This window comes from Emys orbicularis, chromosome 11 (assembly GCF_028017835.1).
Source record: "Emys orbicularis isolate rEmyOrb1 chromosome 11, rEmyOrb1.hap1, whole genome shotgun sequence".
Classification (NCBI taxonomy): Eukaryota; Metazoa; Chordata; order Testudines; family Emydidae; genus Emys; species Emys orbicularis.
In genome coordinates, this window is record NC_088693.1 from 8226855 (window position 1) to 8247624 (window position 20770).

The 20770-nt window shown below is 43.1% G+C and overlaps 1 protein-coding gene across 1 annotated transcript in view; it reads left to right on the forward strand.

Annotated features, from left to right (window-relative positions):
- The window catches only part of PTPN4 (protein tyrosine phosphatase non-receptor type 4), a 213840-nt gene extending 193360 nt beyond the window's left edge, over positions 1-20480 (forward strand). Inside the window, exons 24-27 of the mRNA XM_065413759.1 lie at positions 1901-2029; positions 5713-5861; positions 18034-18169; positions 20052-20480. Of these exons, the coding sequence (XP_065269831.1) occupies positions 1901-2029; positions 5713-5861; positions 18034-18169; positions 20052-20138 (501 nt within the window). The 3' untranslated portion in view covers positions 20139-20480. The remainder of the gene's footprint in view (positions 1-1900; positions 2030-5712; positions 5862-18033; positions 18170-20051) is intronic.
- Positions 20481-20770: the final 290 nt, after the last annotated feature.

Here is a 20770-nt window from a genome sequence, read left to right on the forward strand (position 1 = left end):
AGGCTCGTTATCCAATCAAAGAAAGCTATCAGATTGGTTTGACACGATTTGTTCTTTACAAATCCATGCTGGCTATTCTCTATCACCTTACCACCTTCCAAGTTCTTAACCCCATTTTTATATATGCTTCTTTTAATACAAAAAGATGTTATGTTACATGTTATTAGCTGCGTATGTACAAATTATAAATAAGAAAGTAATTATAAATAATTATGTGTATGTTGCCATAATGGCATCACCTAATTTCAGCTACACCTGAAACTCTGGTTGATATTGTCTCCTTAATAATTTTGCCCATTGTGTTGCCTCTGTCCACTGAAGTACCATTCAAATATTAGCACATACCTGGTGTATTTCATAAAACAGCTTGCATACTATTTGTAACATTCAGTAGCAATTGGAGAACTTGAAACACATAAGCATAATTGACTGATTGCAATAGCCTGAAATTTCATCATAATTCTGAGTTTTATTTGTTGGGTTTTACAGTAGATGCCTATCATCCTGGCCAGCAAAACTGGTCTATGTTAAGAATAGTCACATTAATTCAGACTTCAATTCAGCTGTGTGTGTGCATTCTTCTTGTTAAAATAACCGTGTATTTGCTATGCTGTCAGACCTGTTAAATACCATAAAAATAATTGTAGGTGTGTTTTTTTTAAATGTTTTTAAACTATTTTTCAGTGACTCAGTTTTACTATATGATGCTGTGTGCTCCCAAATGAACACAATTAGAGGGAATTTCAGTTCAAGTGCCCTTTTAATTTACTTTAATTTTCGTTGCAGATCTAAGAAGAGACCCACAATAGCAGTTCTCTAAGGTTTTTTAATATTGATATTTATAGAATTCTTTGAGAGCTGCTAAATATTGAAATAAAAGGACTTCACCCTGCTCTAATGCTGATCAAGGGGCTAATGAGGTCACTATCCCACTGCATGCCAGAGTGTCTCAGGGGAGCAGGATATGGCTGCTTTTACAGACCCTGCCGGTGGATTAGAAATATAAAAAGTATGCATGAACTGAAATGACCTCTATTTATATTTGGGCATTTAAGCAGTTTGTCATAAAGTTGGTCTTCTTTAAAGTTCTCATTTAATCGTAAAGATTTTGGTAAACCCACCACCTAACGCACCTTGAAGCAATCTTAGTTATTGCTTACTGGCCACCTCCTCCTTTCACATTATAGCAATATGTTTTCTTTTTCATGTAAATCTGCCTTAAGGAAGGATTATTTTAGGATTTTAGAAGTTAGGAATGGATCTAAGGAGGGACCTATCACTGTGGTGTCAAAAGGGAATATTTAAAAAGAAGTAATATCAAAAGTTAAAGGCATCACTATTCAGTTACACTAAACTCAAGGGTTGGGGCCTGTGTGAAAGAAACAAAGTTGAAAAGAGAAGCAGGACTTCTACATGATGTTACCTGACTTTATGTATGAAATTCAAGTAGTTAAGAGCCTGCGGGCAGTGTAGTTATATAATAATCACACAGCTAGATCAGAGGAAATGTTGGGTACCTTCAAGGTGAATGGCAACTGCAAATCCTACAATGTTAATTTAAACCATATTTTGCCCTCAACTATTCATATGGAACTTCCATGGAGTTACATGCATTTGCAGAGTCAACATTTGATCCTTTGATTGTCATATGAACAAAAAACAGTTGAAAATGGTTAATTGTATTCATCTGCTCAGGACTAATATCAATTACACTAGTTTGAAATTTTTTATTTCAGTTATGCAGTTAATAGCTCCTTTTCAATTATAAACCCCTACAGTATGTTCGGTAAGTAAGTCAGCAGTAATTACAAAATGTTCAAAAGGGAACTTTGCTGAATCTAGAAAGGAGGAAAAATAACGGTCTATGAATCTTAAGTCTTTGAAAACCTCTTGACCTTAGGTTAAGTGCCATCAGTACTGGCCAGAGCCTACAGGAAGCGCATCATATGGAAATTTCCAGATTACCTGCCATTCAGAGGAAGGAAATCCTGCTTATGTCTTCAGAGAGATGACACTGACTAACCTTGAGGTAAAACTATAATAATATAATATAATTTAGTCAAATTCTGTGGAATCCTCAAAGTAGAATTACCTAACTGCAGACATTCTTTCCAGTTTTATAGCACGTCCACATGTAGATTATTGAGTATATCCAATTAATTGATCATTTTAAAATCCCATAGAAAATGAGTCTCAATTTGAAAGATCTTATTTTGTATGAATTATTTTCTTTTTTATGAATACATACCTTTTGTTCACAAAAAAGATTTAGTGGTAACTTTTCAGGGAATTGAACAGAGATTTAATCTTGTTCCCATTATGGGTATAGTGCACTATATTAGTCATATGGGATGAGTGTTAATTATCTAAGAGCTGTTTGGTCCAAGATAATCCTAAAGCTAAAGCCATGACAATAATTAAATAAGAAATTATTAGAGATTTATTTTAATATATTCCCTCAATCTTTTCAAAACATCATTAGATTAGGATAGAAATTAGAAACTTTTCATTGTTGCTGCCTAGAAACACATTTTGTGTCTCTGAAGACAGTTTTCGGTAAACATTTCTTAATAGGGTAACAACCCACATTAGGAGGATAGTATTCCTAAAACAATGTCTTTAAGCTTCATATTTTTAAATGAAGGTCTGGATTTCTGATATATGGTGACAAAATTTATGGGGACAATTCTAAATTTTGAGAATATGCAGGCTCCATCTCAAAGAACTCTGGTTACAGGTAAGTATCCTTCATGTATTAACTTGAGGAAAAAGGATTTGCAGGTAGAACTAATTCCTAGTAACTTAGAAAACAAGAGAGGATCGATATTTTCAAAGACAGTGGCTCTGTTTGAGGTGAAACAGTTACAGTTCTTCCAAACTTAGTCCAAAAATATACTTTTTGTAATTTTGACAGTTACCACAGAATGGCACAAAAGTTAGAATACCATTTTTTGCCTCTTAAGTAGGATAAGAGCTCTGCACTGGTTGCTTTTGCATTTCCAGGTGCAATTCAGAGCGCAGATGATCATCTTTAAAACATCGAATGATGTGACTCCCCAACTAACTGAAACCTTCTGATATTGTACACTTTTGCAGTAGTTAAGATCAGTTGGGAAGTTCTCACTGTTGGTTACTGCAGCTGAATTATCCAAAACAGTCAGTTTATCTGTAAAATTTCTCATAGAATAGGCCTATTCTCCAAATGTTCTATTACATCTCAGATATTGTACAGTATGTTTTATATATAAGTGAATAGTAAGTCACAGAATGGCATCAGAAAGAATGAGATTCTCCTGAGAGAAATTACGTCATAGTTAATGGAGACAGCTAGTCAAATGGCTGTTATGGTGTAATTTCACAAAAAGAGGACAGTTGTATTTTTCTCTTTCAATTTTGAGAATTCCATGGGCAAGGGGTTACATGAATTTGAAGATGTAATACAGGAGTATCTTCCAAAATTTTAGGGTTTATGAGGCCTAGTCAGTGATCCTCCAAAAAACAGGAGAAATCTGGCAATTTTTTTAGTATTACTTTGGTCTAGCAGGCATGTGGATGTGGTTGGGTGGGGAAGGCCGTCAGGGTAGAAAATAAAGTTGTGCTGAGGCTGATAGACGGTGGAAGAAATCTTGGTTACTGTATATTTTATAGTACCTTTTATGTAGTAGGTGCTTAACTAGCTATTTATGTTTATTATAAATTAAATGTAACTCTATAATCCTGACTGAGCACTTAATTAGTGCATCAAGAGGTACCTAGTATTTCAGAAGGCTCTACTACACAGCTGCTTCTCCAGTTCCACTGCCTGGTCAGTCTCTCTACATTTCAGCACTCTAGCACACACCCCAGTGTACACCACATATAGCTGCAGATGTTTATGGCCATGGCACTCAGGGTCTCCTCACCTGCTGGTCCCTCTCTTTCCATTTCCCTCACCCATCTGCTTGCGTAGCCCCTTTCCCTCCCTGTTTGCCTTTCCCAGACCCCCCGCTACTTAAGTTTTCTCTCATGCAGACAGAGCTGCCACCACACACCTCTGGCCCCACTTTCTGCAGTCTCCCCAGGTCATGTTTATTTTCCACACTCTTTAATCCCCCAATTCCCTGATTTTCTTAAATTAGAAATTATTATTATTTTAGGCTACCTGTTGTGTGTTCAGTTGTGGTTATGGTTAGAAAAGAGAGCACAAAAATAATACCTTCTTATTCAACAGGTTTGATCGCTGGGTGTATTCAGTTAGATATGCTTCTTTTATAGACAAGGGCAAGTTTTTGACTATCTTTTACTCTTACTATTCCTGCAGTGCCAGCACAGCTGAGAATGTGAGAGCTGGATTCTCTTCTGGCATACATCAAAATAATTGTTCACTAAGTTTCTGTTGCAGAATATTTTATTAGGAGTATGGAACAGCTTCAGTATGAGGAGAGAATAAGACTGGAACTTTTCAGCTTGGAAGAGAGATGACTAAGGGGGGATATGATTGAAGTCTATAAAATGTTGACTGGTGTGGAGAAAGTAAATAAGGAAATGTTATTTATTCCTCATAACACAAGAACTAGGGGTCACCAAATGAAATTAATAGGCAGCAGGTTTAAAACAAACAAAAGGAAGTATTTTTTCACACAATGCACAGTCAGTCGGTGGAACTCTTTGCCAGAGGATGTTGTGAAGGCCAAGACTCTATAACAGGGTTCAAAAAAGAACTAGATAAATTCATGGAGGATAGGTCCATCCATGGCTATTAGCCAGGATGGGGAGGGATGATGTCCCTAGCCTCTGTTTGCCAGAAGCTGGGAATGGACGACAGGGGATGGATCACTTGATGATTACCTGTTCTGTTCATTCCCTCTGCGGCACCTGGCATTGGCCGCTGTTGGAAGACAGGACACTGAGCTAGATGGATCTTTGGTCTGACCCAGTATAGCCAATTTTATGTTCTTATGTATTGCTAATGATGTGTGAGGCAGAAAAAGCATAGCTTGATTTTAAGATACCTGGCTGTGTTTCGTATTGGGCATTAGAGGGAAAAAATATTTTCACTTTAAAGCTGAGACAATGTGATCTGCCATTTAGGTGCAGCAAACATGGAACTTATAGTACTGTTTTTAGAAAATTGCTTTTCAGAGTATACCTAAACTTTAAAATAGTGATCTTCTCTTTCTTATGCATTATCAGTCATATTTCCTTGCTTCTTTGTTGAATTGGTATATGGTATTTCTGTCCAAATTGCACATCGTTGCTTATTTTACAATGCACTTTGGTAGTGAATTTTAGAAATGTATTCGAGCCCATTTCTAATGCATTATGTTTATATTATGGTAATGCCTAGGAACAGTAGTCAGGATCAAGGTCGGATTGTACTAGGCACTATATATAACAAAGCAAGACTGTTTCTGCCCCAGAGAGCTCCACCGACAGACGGAGTGGATTGAAAAGATTAGGTAACAGTAAAACACACTTTAGCAGAAAAGCCAAAGTAATAGCTTACCTGTTCTAGAGATGTACTCTTTAAATGGCTTATAAAGACATATTTGTGCCTTTTATTATTGTGTATAAGGAAAAATAGGATTCTAAAATGTGTTGGCAAATAATTAATATTCATAAAGTGCTTTGAGATGTCCAAATGAGAAGTAATTATCTGAGTATAGTTGATTATCGTTGTTTTTTATTATGAAGTCTGAATTACATTTGAACAAATGTTGTATTCCTGATTAGAAAAATGAAACCCGTCAGCTCACCCAGATCCAGTATGTAGCATGGCCTGATCATGGGGTTCCTGATGATTCCAGTGACTTCCTGGATTTTGTGTGTCTTGTACGAAAAAAGAGGGCTGGCAGAGAAGAACCTGTTGTTGTTCATTGCAGGTATTCGTTTTTTCTAACTTTTCCTAAATAGTCTAACTGAATGCCTCTTCTCATCAAGTGCTTTCTTCTCTATTTTATTTAGTCTTTCATTGTTCTCCATTTCTGATTAAATTCAGTTATAAATTTCATTGCGTTCCTGTTAAAGGAAAGAGACAAGGGGATTTAAAATTTGAATTGAACAGTTATCCATAATTCTCCATCCCTTTTGATATTAGCATCACACTTGAGTGAGCAGTTTTCAGAATCAAATGCACTGTCATGTTTCATACAGGTGAAATGCCTGTGGATAGTAATGATCATGGTAATTCTAGAGGGAGAAGAAACCACTTCCCATTTAGGAAACTGCTATACATACAGTGCCTGTGAACTGCAAAATTCAAAAAGAACTGGATAAATCTTATATCCATAAGGGCAAGATCTCTCTCTCTCTAGCATGTACAGTAGTGACATAAATCACTTTTTCACCAAAGTCTGTCTTCTTTCCAGTACTGAATATTTGTGTATCCATATTTATCAGATTCAAATATTTCTTAACATTTGAGTACTTTGACATGATTGAAAACAACTGTATTCATGTTTTCTTTAATAGTCTATGTAAATCTGAAATACACCTTAATGTGCTGTTCTTATTAAATAGTTTTTAGTGACAGTTAACATTTCATCATTCACATTTAGAATCCATTTAACACAGAATCTCCACAGCACTTAATGTAAGTAGGAGACGGGAATAATACTTAATGCCAAATTTTGTCTTCATATCAACATGCACATCACCCACTAACTTCTTTGAAAGTTGCAGGAATGCATACGTGAATAGACTTTGGCCCTTTCATCTTCAAAATGCTGTACAAACAGTAACCCTTACAATCTAATCTGTCAAGTAGTATACCCATTTTATAGATGGGGAAACAGAGACAGAGGCTAAAGGGACACCATGAACTTAATTTTTTTATCTACTGTTTTTACAAGTAAGACCTAAGATTATTATAACTGGAAAAGATTAGAGCAAAAATTGTTGGCTTTTTTCCCGGTATGTTTACTTTGTGCCTTTGACAGCCTCTTGTGTATTGTCAATTTCTCCTGGTTTTGTTTGGGTCTTTCACACAGGAATGGGAGGGAAATACATTTTCTTCTGCCCATGGCAAAGCTTGGACACTGTGGCAGTGCAGAATACCAACACCTCTCTTTTTCAACAGAATCTTAACTTTAACGTTTTATTTATTTATTTATTTTAAAGTATGTTTCTAGCTAAAGTATGTGGTTGCAAAGAAAACCTCAAAAACGTGAACCAGGAATTACTGATGCAGAGACTGAGGCCATGTCTACACTTACAAGCTTACAGCCCCAGAGCTGTACTGATACAGCTGTGCTGCTGCGAGAGCGCTTGTGTAGCTGTGTTATGCCAAGGGGAGAGAGCTCTCCTGTTGACGTAATAAAATCAGCTCGAGCAGCAGCGGTAGCTCTTCCGCCGACATAGCGCTGTGCACATGAGCACTTGTGCCGGCAAAACTTACGTCACTCAGGGGGGTGGTTTTTTTCACACCTTTGAGCAACAAAAGTTTTGCCAACATAAGTGCTAGTGTAGACCTGGCCTTTAGTTTGCAGAGAGCCCAGAATAATAGCTCTGGGAGGTGTGAAGTGCCTCATTCATTTCAGGGAGGTGTTAATTCAGCTGCCCAGTGGTGATAACTTTAATGGCAGCACTGATAGCTATTTCATGCTTCATGGAAGAAAAGAGAGGGAGGATCACAGACCTTGCACAATGTACTGTGTGTGATGTCTCATGAGGGTAACTCAGGTGGGTGGCATTTTAGAGATGCTATCACATTTCTTCCTCAGTCAAGAAGGACCCACACCCAAGGAGCCTGTGAATGCCCATGGGCATATTCAAGCCCCACCCAGGGGACTCAAGCTCAAGAATTCTAGGGATGTCATGTGATGCACATATTTTGAATATCTGCCAAGTCTACTGTGGTGATTTCTCATTTTGGCGACTCATGTGGCTGGAACTTACTTTCTTAGAAGAGCATGGAAGAATACCACCACCCTTTTTTCTCTCTAGTTTGATCCCAGGAAAATAGAAAAAACTGCAGATCCATTAGAGTGGATCTTCCCGTCCTTGCAATAATAGACAAAAGTGATTGTAAAGCCACAAAAATTGGCAGGAAGACTGTAAAGCTATTGTATATGAAACTACATTGAGTTATATTTTTTTAACTGGTGTCCAACTCTCTTGGAATACAGTACTTATGCCACAGAACTATTAATGTGTGGCCTAGACACACCAAAAAGAGTTAATATCAGTCATTTAAAAATCTGTATATCTGAACACTAATTGCTGCTAAGGGAGAGCTATAGAGAGAGAAATTGTCAACATTTATGTTCTTTACAAATCAGTGACTTCCCAGTAAATAACTGTTGCTTCCTCGAGTAGTGTCCCTATGGGTGCTCCACTGTAGGTGCTCATGCATCCCTGCACTGCTGATCGGAGAATTTTGGTAGCAGTGTCCATTTGGCCTGCACACGTGTTGTCCCCTCCTCGTGATCTGACACAAGGCTAACCAGCCTTGCACGGCAGAACCCTTCTCAGTTCCTTCTCAACTACCCCTGGCTAGAGACGGAGCTATTAGCTGTCCGTTCATCGGATTGTTAACCCTGTTGTTCTAACTTAATCTAACTTAATCTTTTTTTTGTGAGTTTAGAGTTTCATTTGTTTTTTTCTTTAAAAACAAAAACAAAAAAACCCCAACTTCATTTACTACGTCCCCTTTTTCTGGGAACTACCCCTGTGTGGGGTAGGCCTGGTTCACGGGGGTTTAAGAGGTGCCTCTCCTGTAAACAGGCCATCCATGTAATGGACAGACATTCCTCGTGTCCATTGCCTCAGGGAAAGCCATATTCCCCAGAAGTATGGTTTTTGTCAACAGCTGAAGCTGCGATCTCGAAAGGACAGAGAGCTGAGACTAAAACACCTTCTAATGGAGGCAGCTCTCCAACCACCTGCAGACCTGCATCAAGATTCACCCAGAAGACAGGAAACTTCACCTGACTAGGCTGCCCTTTGAACCCATTGCCACTCGTTTGCTCACATACCTGTCTATGAAGACAGCATTCCTGGTGGCAATCACTTTGGTGAGAATTGGGGAGATAGCAGCACTGATGGCACACTGCCCTAATACAGTTCTTTCGGAACAAGGTTATTCTCCGACCACACCCAAAGTTCATCCCCAAGGTGACCTCATCTTTTCACATAAACCAACTGATTCACCTCCTGACCTTTTACCCTAAGCCTTACTGTGATAACAGGGAGGCTATGCTGCACACACTAGACATTAGGCGAGTCCTGGCCTTTTACCTGGACAGGATGAAGGCCTTTAGGAAATCTCCTAAACTCATTCTTTCCATTGCAGAAAGGTCTAAAGGTGCAGCAATATTGGCCCAGAGACTCTCCAAATGGGTCTTGAACTGTATCAAACACTGCTATCAGGTTCACAACGTAGTACCTCCATCTGGAACCACAGGCACTCCACAAGGTTGGTTTCCTCCTCTGTCACATTCCTCAAGAATGTCCCTATCACGGAAAACTGCAGGGAAGCAGTCTGGGCATCTGCGCATACCTTTGCAGAACACTATGCGATTACTGGGGAGCTCTGCTTCCAGCACTATCTTTGGCTCCGCAGTATTATCATTCATGGCAGACTCGACTCTGAAGCCCCAGCCTCCTCCCATTATGGATACTGCTTGGGAGTCACTTACAGTGGAGCATCCATAGGGACACTACTTGAAGAAGAAGAGGAAGTTAGTCACCTTGTGCAGTAACTGGTTCTTTGAGACATGTGTTGCTATGGGTGCTCCATGACCCACCCTCCTTCCCTCTACTTCAGAGTTCTTGCCAGAGACTCTGCGGTAGAGAAGGAACTGATGGGGGTTCACCCGTGCAACTGTGGTTAGCTCATGGCAGAATATGAAGAGGGGACAGTGCATGTGTGGGCCAAACAGACACTGCTACCAAAGTTCTTCGATCAGCAGCGCAGGGACGCAAAAACACCTACAGTGGAGCATCCATAGGGGGGACACATCTCGAAAAACCATCATTACTGCACAAGGTGAGTAACGTCCTCTTTCTCTGCTTTGTTATCAAACAGCATTAACATACGGGGAATTGAAAGTGAGTGCTAACCTGAATTATAAGGACTAATCATTTTGTTTTAGGGTTGGATACATTTTTTCTAATTTTCTAAAATAATTTTATTCTTTCTAATGAAGGATACAATAAATCTTGATACAGTGCATATATATCTTGATATTTGGAGCATTATGCATAGAAATTCTGAGTATATCCCTTGCTTCTTTTTGTTGAGCAGTTTTTCATACAACATTGTATTTGCCCCTAATGATAAAGTTCTATTCAAACCACTACATTATATAGTAACCTTTGATGCCACCTTCTGGACATAATTATAAAGTTAAATATAAACATATTAAAGTTTTGTAGAATATTTTAATTCTTAATTGTATTTAAATATAAAACTGATCAAGATAAGTTACAGTTTCTTTATTAATGTGTACTTACAAGATTCAGTTTGTTTAAAAGCAAACATTTTCACTTTAGCCTGAAACACCTTCAAATTGTATCATTTAAGGTACATATAATGACGCAAATACGGGTTTCTGATCATATTGACAGATATGTCAAGACTGGTTTCCCTACAGTACCACGTGTGTGTTTTATTGTAATTTCTCTTAATATGAAACATTCTAATTTAAAACGACATGTTTACCATGCTCAAGAGTAAATTGCCTCAGTTTTAGGTGTTCTCTGAGGTTTCCTAACTCTGGAAGAGTGTGTACATACACATAAAGAAATTAAAAGTAAGCCTTTTTTGTTTTTAATTTTGAATAAATATCCTTTCTGTAAGACTTCTCACTATTTTGCCACTTGGGAACCTTCATGTTGTAGTTTAACCTTTTATTAAAATGTGTTGAGACGAGCTTTTTGATTTATGTAGACACATCCTTAGAGCCTTTTTGGTGTACAGAAGCAGGATACCGCTAATGCTTACCTTCTGAAGCATGCATTCCTAATTGGAGACTATTTTATTTAAAGTTTAAACATTTTGTCACCAACTTTTGGTTAGCACATTTCCTATTTATTTATGTTTTTACAAGCCAAGGCTTTAGGCCAGCTTCTCCACTCCTTCAAGAGCAAAGTTCAGTGCAGGAATGGAGTGGAGGGACCAAGGGTGGCTGCCATCCAACTTCCCTGGGGGCCAGTTCTAACCACTCCAGGGGCATTTTATACCATCTGAGCAGCATAAAGTGGAACCCAGAATCTGGCTCTTCATCTTCAATGTATAGTTCTTCAGCACTCGGCATTGTAATCGCAGCTGGGAATTCACTTCTGCTGCCCTGCTGTGTGACCACGTCATTAAATAAGTCCTTAGTGGTTGTCTAAATAAAATAATACTACACAGTGTAGTCATGGATTTTTAGACATCTGCTCTGACCAGCCAAAATTTGTCTTCCACAGCTGCTGGCCTCCAAAGAGACTGCTGTCTATCCAGCAGTGGCAGCTTCTCTCGATTCCAAGTTATTTGGCCATAGAAACAGCAGCATGGTGTTAATTTCAGCATCATTCATCTACCCAAGCTTGCCGACTTCACAGGCTTAGTCATAGAATGCACCTGTTCAATTACCACATACAGCAGTCAAGCTAATTGGGGTTGGTGTTGCCCTAATGTGGAAGATGGGACAGGAGTCATTCAGTAAAAAGCTTCTAATGGGGTATTGTGAACTGAAGCACCCCCTCACTGCCTGATGATTCTGAAATGAACCATTTGCCGCGGTGAAGAAAGAGGGGGCTCATTAGGCTGAAGGTCCTTTCAAAAAAAATAATTTGAAGGGAACTGGAGTGGCGCCCGCATGGCACAGTATAAGGGGCGCCGCCGGCTCCCCCCACGCTCAGTTCCTTCTTGCCCCCAGTGACGGTGCATGGAACATTCGCTGCTCTTACTAGTATTGCTTGGGCTTCGTTCGAACGAACTAGAGTTCTTGTAAAGTTAGTGTACATAGTTAGTAGTTGAGTTAGTTAGCCCTTAGCAGTAGTTAGTTTTGTTAGGCCTGTCAGGAACTTAGCCGGGGGCTGGGGAATGCCCCGGTCCCCAGGCTTTAAGCCCCGCGATCACTGCAAACGGCCCAGGCCTGTGAGCGATCTGCATAGTAGCTGTCTCAGGTGCCTCGATGAAGGGCATATAAGTGATAGGTGTCGTATCTGCAAGTCCTTTAAACCTAGGACTAAGAAAGACTGCGAGATTAGACTCAAAGCACTCCTGATGGAGTCGGCGCTCACTCTGGCCCCGGAGCAGAGGTCCAACTCGGCACACAGCACCGTGGCATCGGTGCATAGTGCCCTGCTGGAGCTATCGAGGAGCCGATGCCGATCCCTGTCCATGGCCCCAGCCAAGAAGTCGAAGAAGGCCCGTGGGGGATGGTCTCCTACTCCACACAAGGGGAAGGACAGGGCTGGGGGTGAGCTAAGACCCGCGCCGGGCAGCTCATCTCCCCCGTCGGGATGTTGGGCCTCAGCGCATGTCAAGTGATGCAGCCCACCCCGTTCCTTGCCTGAAGGCCTGGACACAGAGGCGGACCTTTGTCAGCTTCAGGTGCCATCGATGCCTGAAGTGCTCCAGGCTGCGCAGGAGATCCTGACGCTTCGGTGCCGCCCAGACCTCACGGCCTTGGGACCTTTCCATCTGCCCTTGCCCCAGTGGCACCTCTCCCCATCGTGGGGGACGTCATGCCTCGGAGTTAGGGAGGCAGATGCATCGGAGCCCTCTACGGTCACTGGACCCTGGGCACCGGCAGCGGGATTTGAGGCGGACCTTGCTGGTTACCTGGTGCAGACCAATGGAGGCACGTGCTCCCCGGCAGGAACATCAGGACCGGCCCTTCACGTTGCGGAACACCATTACAGATCCTGGGAATGATCAGAAGACTGGAGTCACAGGCCCCTCCAACAATCCCCGAGATGGGTGTCCCGTATTAGGGGAGATCCCCCTGGTGCCCGGCCCACGATACCTCCAGGTCCCGCTCCTCATCCCAGTACTGGTCTCGAAGCGCTAGGCATGGGTCGCCAGTCTTCTGTCCTCGAAGTCCCCGCAGAGGCACACATCCCGCTCGGACCAGTCCTCCTCTAGGCTTGACCGTGATTATCGCCAGGCACACAGTTGCCGCTCCAGTGGATCCTGGTCACCGGGTCGCAATCGCTCCAGATATGGCTCCAGTACGGAGCAAGGCTCCACATCAGCGGGGCAGCCTCCCGGACTCTCGGTGCTGTGTGCACCATCGGTACCGAAACCTGCCCAGTGGCCAGCCCTGCGGTACCGGCCTCCTCATCATCATCACCGGACAAGGCCATCATGGAGCCCCCTCACCCGGTTCCTCAGATGATGCTAAGGCACACCAGGAGCTGCTGAAGAGGGTTGCGTCCAACCTTGGCCTGCAGGTGGAGGAGTTGGAGGAGCAAGCGGACTCCCTGTTCGACATCCTCTCCTCCACAGCCCCTGCTAGGGTGCCTCTTCCCTTCACGAAGGGCTATTGAAGATATCCAGTACCTTGTGGCAAACCCCCTCCTCTCTGTCCCCCATTTCCAAACGGGCAGAGCGTAAGCGCGAATACCTTTACTCCCATCCTGCCTCAAATTCCCTGGTGGTCGAGGGGCAACCCAGAGCTACCCCCAAAAATAAAGACTCCAGGAGTCTGGACTTGTTCAGATGGAAAATTTATTCCTCGTCTAGCTTGCAGTTGAGGGTGGCCAACCACCAGGTCTTCCTTGGCCGCTATGACTTTAATATGTGGCAAACCGCGGCCGAGTTCAAGAATGCCCTCCCGGAAGGTTCCCGTAAAGAATTCCGTGCGATCCTCGACGAGGGCACGGCTGCTAACAGGGTGGCCCTTCAATCAGCGGCAGACTCCGCCACCTGCATCCTGGTGTCCGCCATTTCCATGCAGCGAGCATCCTGGTTGCTCCTCTTTGGGTTGTCCTCCGAGGGTCAGCAGTCGATTCAGGACCTCCACTTCGATGGCCAGGCCCTGTTTGCGAAGCAGACAGACAACAAATTATATGGGCTGAAGGACTCCCGAACCACCCTAAAACCTCTGGGGCTCTACATTCTGGGCCCGGCACGTAAGCGTTTCAAACCGCAACTACCCCAGGGGCAAGGAAGCCAGCCCCAGTAGGACCCATTGCACAAAAAGCCCAACGGCTATAGACAGCGCGCGAGCCACCTGTCCCCACCCTCTGCCCAGTCGGGCTCGAACCACTCCAAGCAAGGAGCTAAAAAGTCATTTTGGGGGTATGCCCGAGTGCGACCTACCAATCTATTCCCTGGATCCAATTTTCCCAATTTTTTGCAACCGCCTTTCCTTTTTCCTCCCGGCGTGGTCAGCAATAACTTCGGACTGCTGGGTCCTCAGTATGGTGGCACAAGGTTACACCCTCCAATTTATTTCCACCACCTCCCTCCCCGTCGCTCTTCAGGGACTCTTCTCATGAGAGTCTTCTGGAGCAGGAGGTTCAGGAGTTCTTACAGCTGGGGGCAGTGGAGGAAGTCCCGCCTCCTTATCGGAACAAGGGTTTCTATTCCTGGTATTTTCTGATCCCAAAGGCCAAGGGTGGTCTGCGTCCCATCCTGGACCTGCGAAACCTCAACAGATACCTAAAGAACTAAAGTTTTGCATGGTCTGCTGGCCTCCATTATCCCCTCCTTGGATACGGGAGACTGGTATGCTGCCCTCGATCTGAAAGAGGCATATTTTCACGTAGCGATCTTCCCAGGACACAGATGCTTTCTCCGTTTTATGGTGGGTTCGGCCCACTAACAGTTTGCAGTCCTTCCGTTTGGCCTGGCTACAGCACCAAGGGTGTTGACCAAGTGCATGACGGTAGTTGCGGCTTACCTCCGGCTTCAGCGTATCCAGATTTACCCGTACCTCAACGACTGGCTTGTCAAAGGCAGCTCCAAGGCTCAGGTCCAACACGACGTCGCTGTACTACAAGCCACGTGCTGCTCCTTGGGACTACTGGTCAACCACAAAAAGTCCATGTTCGTTCCAGTTCAAAGGATAGAATTCATCGGGGCCGTGCTCAACTCGACCCGGGCAAGAGCGTTCCTGCCATTAGACAAGTTTCAGGCCCTGACAGACCTCATCGCGGAAGTGTCCGCATTTCTCCTGACAACAGCTAAGATATTCCTGTGCCTGCTAGGCCACATGGCAGCTTGCACAAATGTGGTCGGCCATGCCAGGTGGCCCGCACTGCCATGCCAGGGGGTCTGCATATGGCCCCTGCAGCAATGGCTGGCGTCGACCTATTCCCAATCCAGGGACCACCTGGAGAAGACCATCACCATTCCCCCGGCAATTCTCCCCTCGCTGCAGTGGGGTACTGATCGCAAGAAGGTCCTGGAAGGAGTCCTGTTTGACAGTACCGCCCCATCTGTTGAGCTAGTGTCGGGCGCTTCGGACCTCGGTTTGGGGGGCGCACCTTGAACATCTCTGGATCCAGGGGATGTGGACCCCGGAGGAGGCAGTGTTATACATAAATGTCAAGGAACTCAGAGTGGTCCGGCTGGCCTGCAGGGTCTTCCTGCCACACGTGTTGGGCAAAGTGTTGAGAGTCCTGATAGACAATATGGCCTCAATGTTCTACATCAACAGGCAAGTAGGAGCGCGCTCATTGGCTCTCTGCCAAGAGGCTCTCCGTCTCTGGGACTTCTGCATCAGCCACAGCATCCATCTGGAAGCTGGTCACCTCCCAGGCATCAGGAATTGCCCTAGCAGATCACCTCAGCAGGGACTCTCACCACGAGTGGTCACTCCACCCGGAGATGGCCTGCATGATCCTCCAGAGGTAACTCCCCAAGTAGATCTGTTTGCCATCAGGCGAAACAGAAAGTGCCATCTGTTTTGTTCCCAGCAGGGCCTGAGCAAGGGCTCCCCCTCCGATGCCTTCCTCCTGTCGTGGCCGAGGGTCTGATGTACGCCTACCCTCTGGTCAGCTGGGTCCTAGTAAAGATCAAGAGGGACAAGGCACAGGTTATCGTGATTGCCCTGCGTGGCTTCGCCAGCGCTGGTTCCGCACACTCATAAACATGGTGGTGGCCCCTCCCTTGCCCCTTCCCTACCATCTGGACCTGCTGTCACAGGATCATGGTCAGCTCCTACACCCCAATCTTGAGTCTCTACGCCTCTCGGGGTGGATACTCCGTGGTTGAATCTGGAGGCGCGTACCTGCTTGGAGGAGGTACAGAAGGTCCTCCTGGGAAGTAGGAAGCCATCCACGAGACTAACTTACCTGGCCAAGTGGACGAGGTTTTCCCGCTGGGTGTCGGAGCGCGGCATTTCTCCCTCACGTTCTTCAGTGCAGTCCATCTTGGACTACTTACTGCAGCTCAGGAATCAGGGTCTGGTGCATTCTTCCATCAGAGTGCACCTTGCATCCACCAGCCGATCCAAGGTCAGACAGTCTTTTCCCATGACATGACCGTCAGGTTCCTGAGGGGCCTTGAGAGGCTTTACCCGCAGGTATGGGCCCGTGTCCCGCAGTGGGACCTTAACATGGTCCTCTCCAAGCTCACCGGCCTGCCTTTCGAGCCGGTGGGCTCCTGCTCCCTTTCCTACTTGTCCTGGAAGGTCACTTTCCTGGTGGCAGTGACGTCGGCGAGACGAGTCTCAGAGATTAAGGCCTTGACCGCAGAACCGCCTTACACAGTGTTTTATAAGGACAAGGTCCAGCTGTGGCCCCACCCATCCTTCCTGCCGAAGGTGGTATCTTCCTTCCACATGAGCTAGGACATATTCCTGCCAGTGATCTGTCCTAAGCCACACAAGACCGCTGAGGAGAGGCGTTTACACGCGCTGGACGTCTGGAGGGCCTTGGCTTTTTATTTGGAGCGTACCAAGCCTTTCCGTAAATCGACACAGTTCTTCATCTCTATAATGGATAGGATGAAGGGACTTCCGGTTTCTTCACAGAGGATTTCCAACTGGATCACCTCTTGCATAAAGACCTGTTATGAGCTAGCAAAGGTCCCACCGCCGCCGATTGTCAGGGCCTATTCGACTAGAGCACAGGAGTCTTTGGCGGCCTTCCTGGCGCACATCCCGATCCAGGACATCTGTAGAGCAGTGACATGGTCCTCAGTCCACATGTTCACGTCTCATTATGCCATCACTCAGCAGGCCAGAGATGATGCTGGGTTCGGCAGAGCTGTATTACAATCTGCACAGCTGTGAACTCCGTCCCGCCTCCACGGGAACTGCTTGGAGTCATCTAACATGGAATGGACATGGGCAAGCACTCAAAAAAGAAAAGACAGTTACCTGTTCCGTAACTAGTGTTCTTCGAGATGTGTTGCTCATGTCCAGTCCACAACCCGTCATCCTTCCCCACTGTCAGAGTTTCCGGCAAGAAGGAACTGAGAGTGGGGGGAGCCGGTGGCTCCCCTTATACCGCACCATGCGGGCACTACTCCAGAGGGCACTAGAGCCGCTCCCCTACAGATACTGCTGAGGGAAAAACTTCCAGCACCGGTGCACGTGGTGAGCATATGCACCTAATGTGGAATGGACATGAGCAGCACATCTCGAAGAGTACCAGTTACGGAACAGGTAACTTGTCTTTTTTTGTTCACAGCAAGACGATATTGAATGCTATGCAGTGCAGGGCTCTTCAGCTCCCGTGGTGAGCTGAATATCTCTCCAGCAGTTGGGAGTTTGGAAACCCCTAAAAATAGATTGCTTGGTTATACTGCAGCAAAATATCTTGAAATTCTTCAGGTTTCATATTCTAGGAGGACAAAGAAATGTGCAGAGATAGAAAAATGCAAACTTACTCAGAAGGGTAAGAGATCCATCCAATGCTTTGAAAATTTCCCACTGAGTTTTTATATCCAGGAAGGACAGAAAGCTTCCAACGTTATGCACAAATACTCCTTTTATAGTAGAATGTCATCAGTAACCCTCAGTTGTAATAATCATCGATTTCTCTTGGGTATATTTAGATATTGAAGATTTTAATGTTAAAATGTTTTTTTACATTTTAGGAGTATATCATTTAAAAAAAAAAAGAGTTTGAAGGTGGTTAATGATATGACACACTTTTCTTTTCCAGTGCTGGGATTGGACGGACAGGGGTTCTTATCACTATGGAAACAGCGATGTGTCTTATTGAGTGCAATCAGCCTGTTTATCCATTAGATATTGTGAGAACAATGAGAGATCAAAGGGCCATGATGATCCAAACACCTGTAAGTATCATACTTCCTACATTGTAGAAAAGTATCTCATATTACTCAGTGGTTTCACTCTCACTGAAGACAGTAAGAGGTGCTGGATATTTTGAAAGAGGGCGGCTTAACTGAGAGTGACTATGGTCTTGGTACATTGAGAACAATAAGATATCTCAGGGATTTTGAAAGGGTGATTCTTCGTGAGTTTCTCTGCAGCAGCTTCTGCTGACAGACATACTTTTTTAATAATGAAAATAAATGGCAAAAATCACTATTAATTCTAAATATTTCTTTTCAAAAGCTATCCTTTGCACCAGATCTGCTCAATGAATGGAGAGAGTAGGAAGGTGAAACTAGAGATGTGGAAAGGGAGGGTGACAGGAAGGAACAAGGTACTGGAGTATGTGTGAAGGTCAATGGAAAGAGTTCCAAGAAGGAGAAGGAATTTGGAGGAGATGAATTAGGGGGAAGCTGGGTGATACAATCCAGCTGTGTAATTCTGCTCTGGCAATACAAAAAGCAACTTTTAACTCTGCCCTGTAGTGACACAATAGAGAGGAACACACAGAAGAAATCTATTGTGTCTTTAAAAATCAGTTTAATCTAATCTGGGATTATAAAATACTTCATAGGATCACGAGAGGACACCTGTCATAAGGTTTTTTTGGGTGCCTTAACTGTGTGTTTCCACATGTTTTTCTTAGCATGTTTGGAGTTTTCCTAGGTTTATAATGCTTGGTTTGGGGATAATTACAATATCCCTGTAATGTACTTTAGCCTAAATTACTGATTTGTATTCTCTACCTTAATTCTATTTTAAGGTAATTTTTGTTTGGGAATAGATTTAGAATCTGTTTAAGAACTTTCATTTGTCTTGTAGTCAGACATAAGTTCCATCTGACAGCAGTTCATAGTTGAGCTTAATAGACATAAGGCAAAATTTCAGTGAAATGCTTCTCTTTAACTATTACATCACCAGTGTAACAGACTAAACCAGATTCAGTGTTTTACTCAGGGACTGCCTAAACTCTACATGTGATCACGTCTCTTTAGACTACTTCCTCCTGCCTTTCCACTTCTGGATTGATACATGCACTTTCCACAAGGTGGCATTATGTTCATGCTTTCCATGTCATAAGTGAAAAGAACTGAGAAGAGTCAATTTTCTAGAGAAATCTTCAAACAGAAAAATATTTATACTAATATATGTAAATATATCTACACTGATACACATGTAATGATGCAATAAATAATTAAAATTCTAAATCCACGTGACGTGTTTGTTTAAGATCTATCATCTGTTCATTAACCAGGGCTAGATCAAACTGATTTAAGCCATTGGAAAGGTAGAAATACTACCTTTCCAGTGGTATATATTGTTATACAGCGATCATTTATATCTGTGGCACTTTGCAAGATAGTGGCAGTATGTTATGGTCCGCTCTAAGGAATTGTTTTGCTTTTTTTTTGTTTAGTTGAGACATGGTTTTAGTAACTCATATCTCAAGAACTGCTAGAGTTGAAAATAGAATGCTTTAGAAATTAAGAAGCCAGGATTCAAGCTTTTGATGACATAAAGCACTGGTTTCTCATTCTAGAAGTTTGTGAGATATGAGCAACTAATATGTCAAAATTAATGGAAAGGGGAAAAGGCAAGATAGTTTTGGTACAATATTTCTTAAACTGTTAGAGGTAGAAAAACCTAAGACTAGTTAATCCATGGGGTTGGAGTGAGTCCCCACTCCTCAATAAAGGTACAGTTACCAAACTGCTGCTTTTGATGAGGTATAATTCTGCACTTTCAAGATAGGATGGGTGACCTAAGAGACCTTTTCTATCTCTAACTTATATGATTAAGTTATGTTTCTTTTTCAATTAACTTAATCAACTTTCTTTTCAGAGTCAATACAGATTTGTTTGTGAAGCTATTTTGAAGGTGTATGAAGAAGGATTTGTTAAACCTTTAAAGACATCGCTGCATAAATAAGAGCAAAAGGGCTAGGATCCATATTGAAGTATCCTGTCCTCTGTAATAAACTGGCAGCATTCATTGTGCCATAACTCTGATTGCAGGAAATGGTGTCGGAGAACAATGAAGAATTGACAAAGGACTTTGAAAACTTCAGCACTGTTGCACTTTATGTTGAAACAAAAATCAATCTCTAAAACTCTATTACTTACATGTGTTTGAAGACTTTATTATTTTCATGCTTTGCTCCGAACAAACCATAAATTGAATGAACTGAGTGTGTTCAGGGTAACTTATGATATCTCATTGTAGTGCCATATACTCCCCTTCTGGTCGAATTGCTACAAACAAGGCTTGGAATTATTTCACTCTGGTATACAACTGCGTCTTTTAAAAACAGAACAAAAATCTACACTAAGCCATGGTCTCTTCCAATGCTAGATTTATTTACGGTGTACGGATCCTCACTTTTTTTTTTAAAAACATCAGCAATATTGCCAATATTAGATAGACACTGCCTACTGATGCAGCACACTTTGCTCTTCACCCCTATTAGAGACCAGCTGGTTATTAGAGGAAAGCTGGAATCTGTGTTAACCCAGCAGTAGCTGCATAATGTCCACTTACCAGCATCTTGTAAAATATAAACA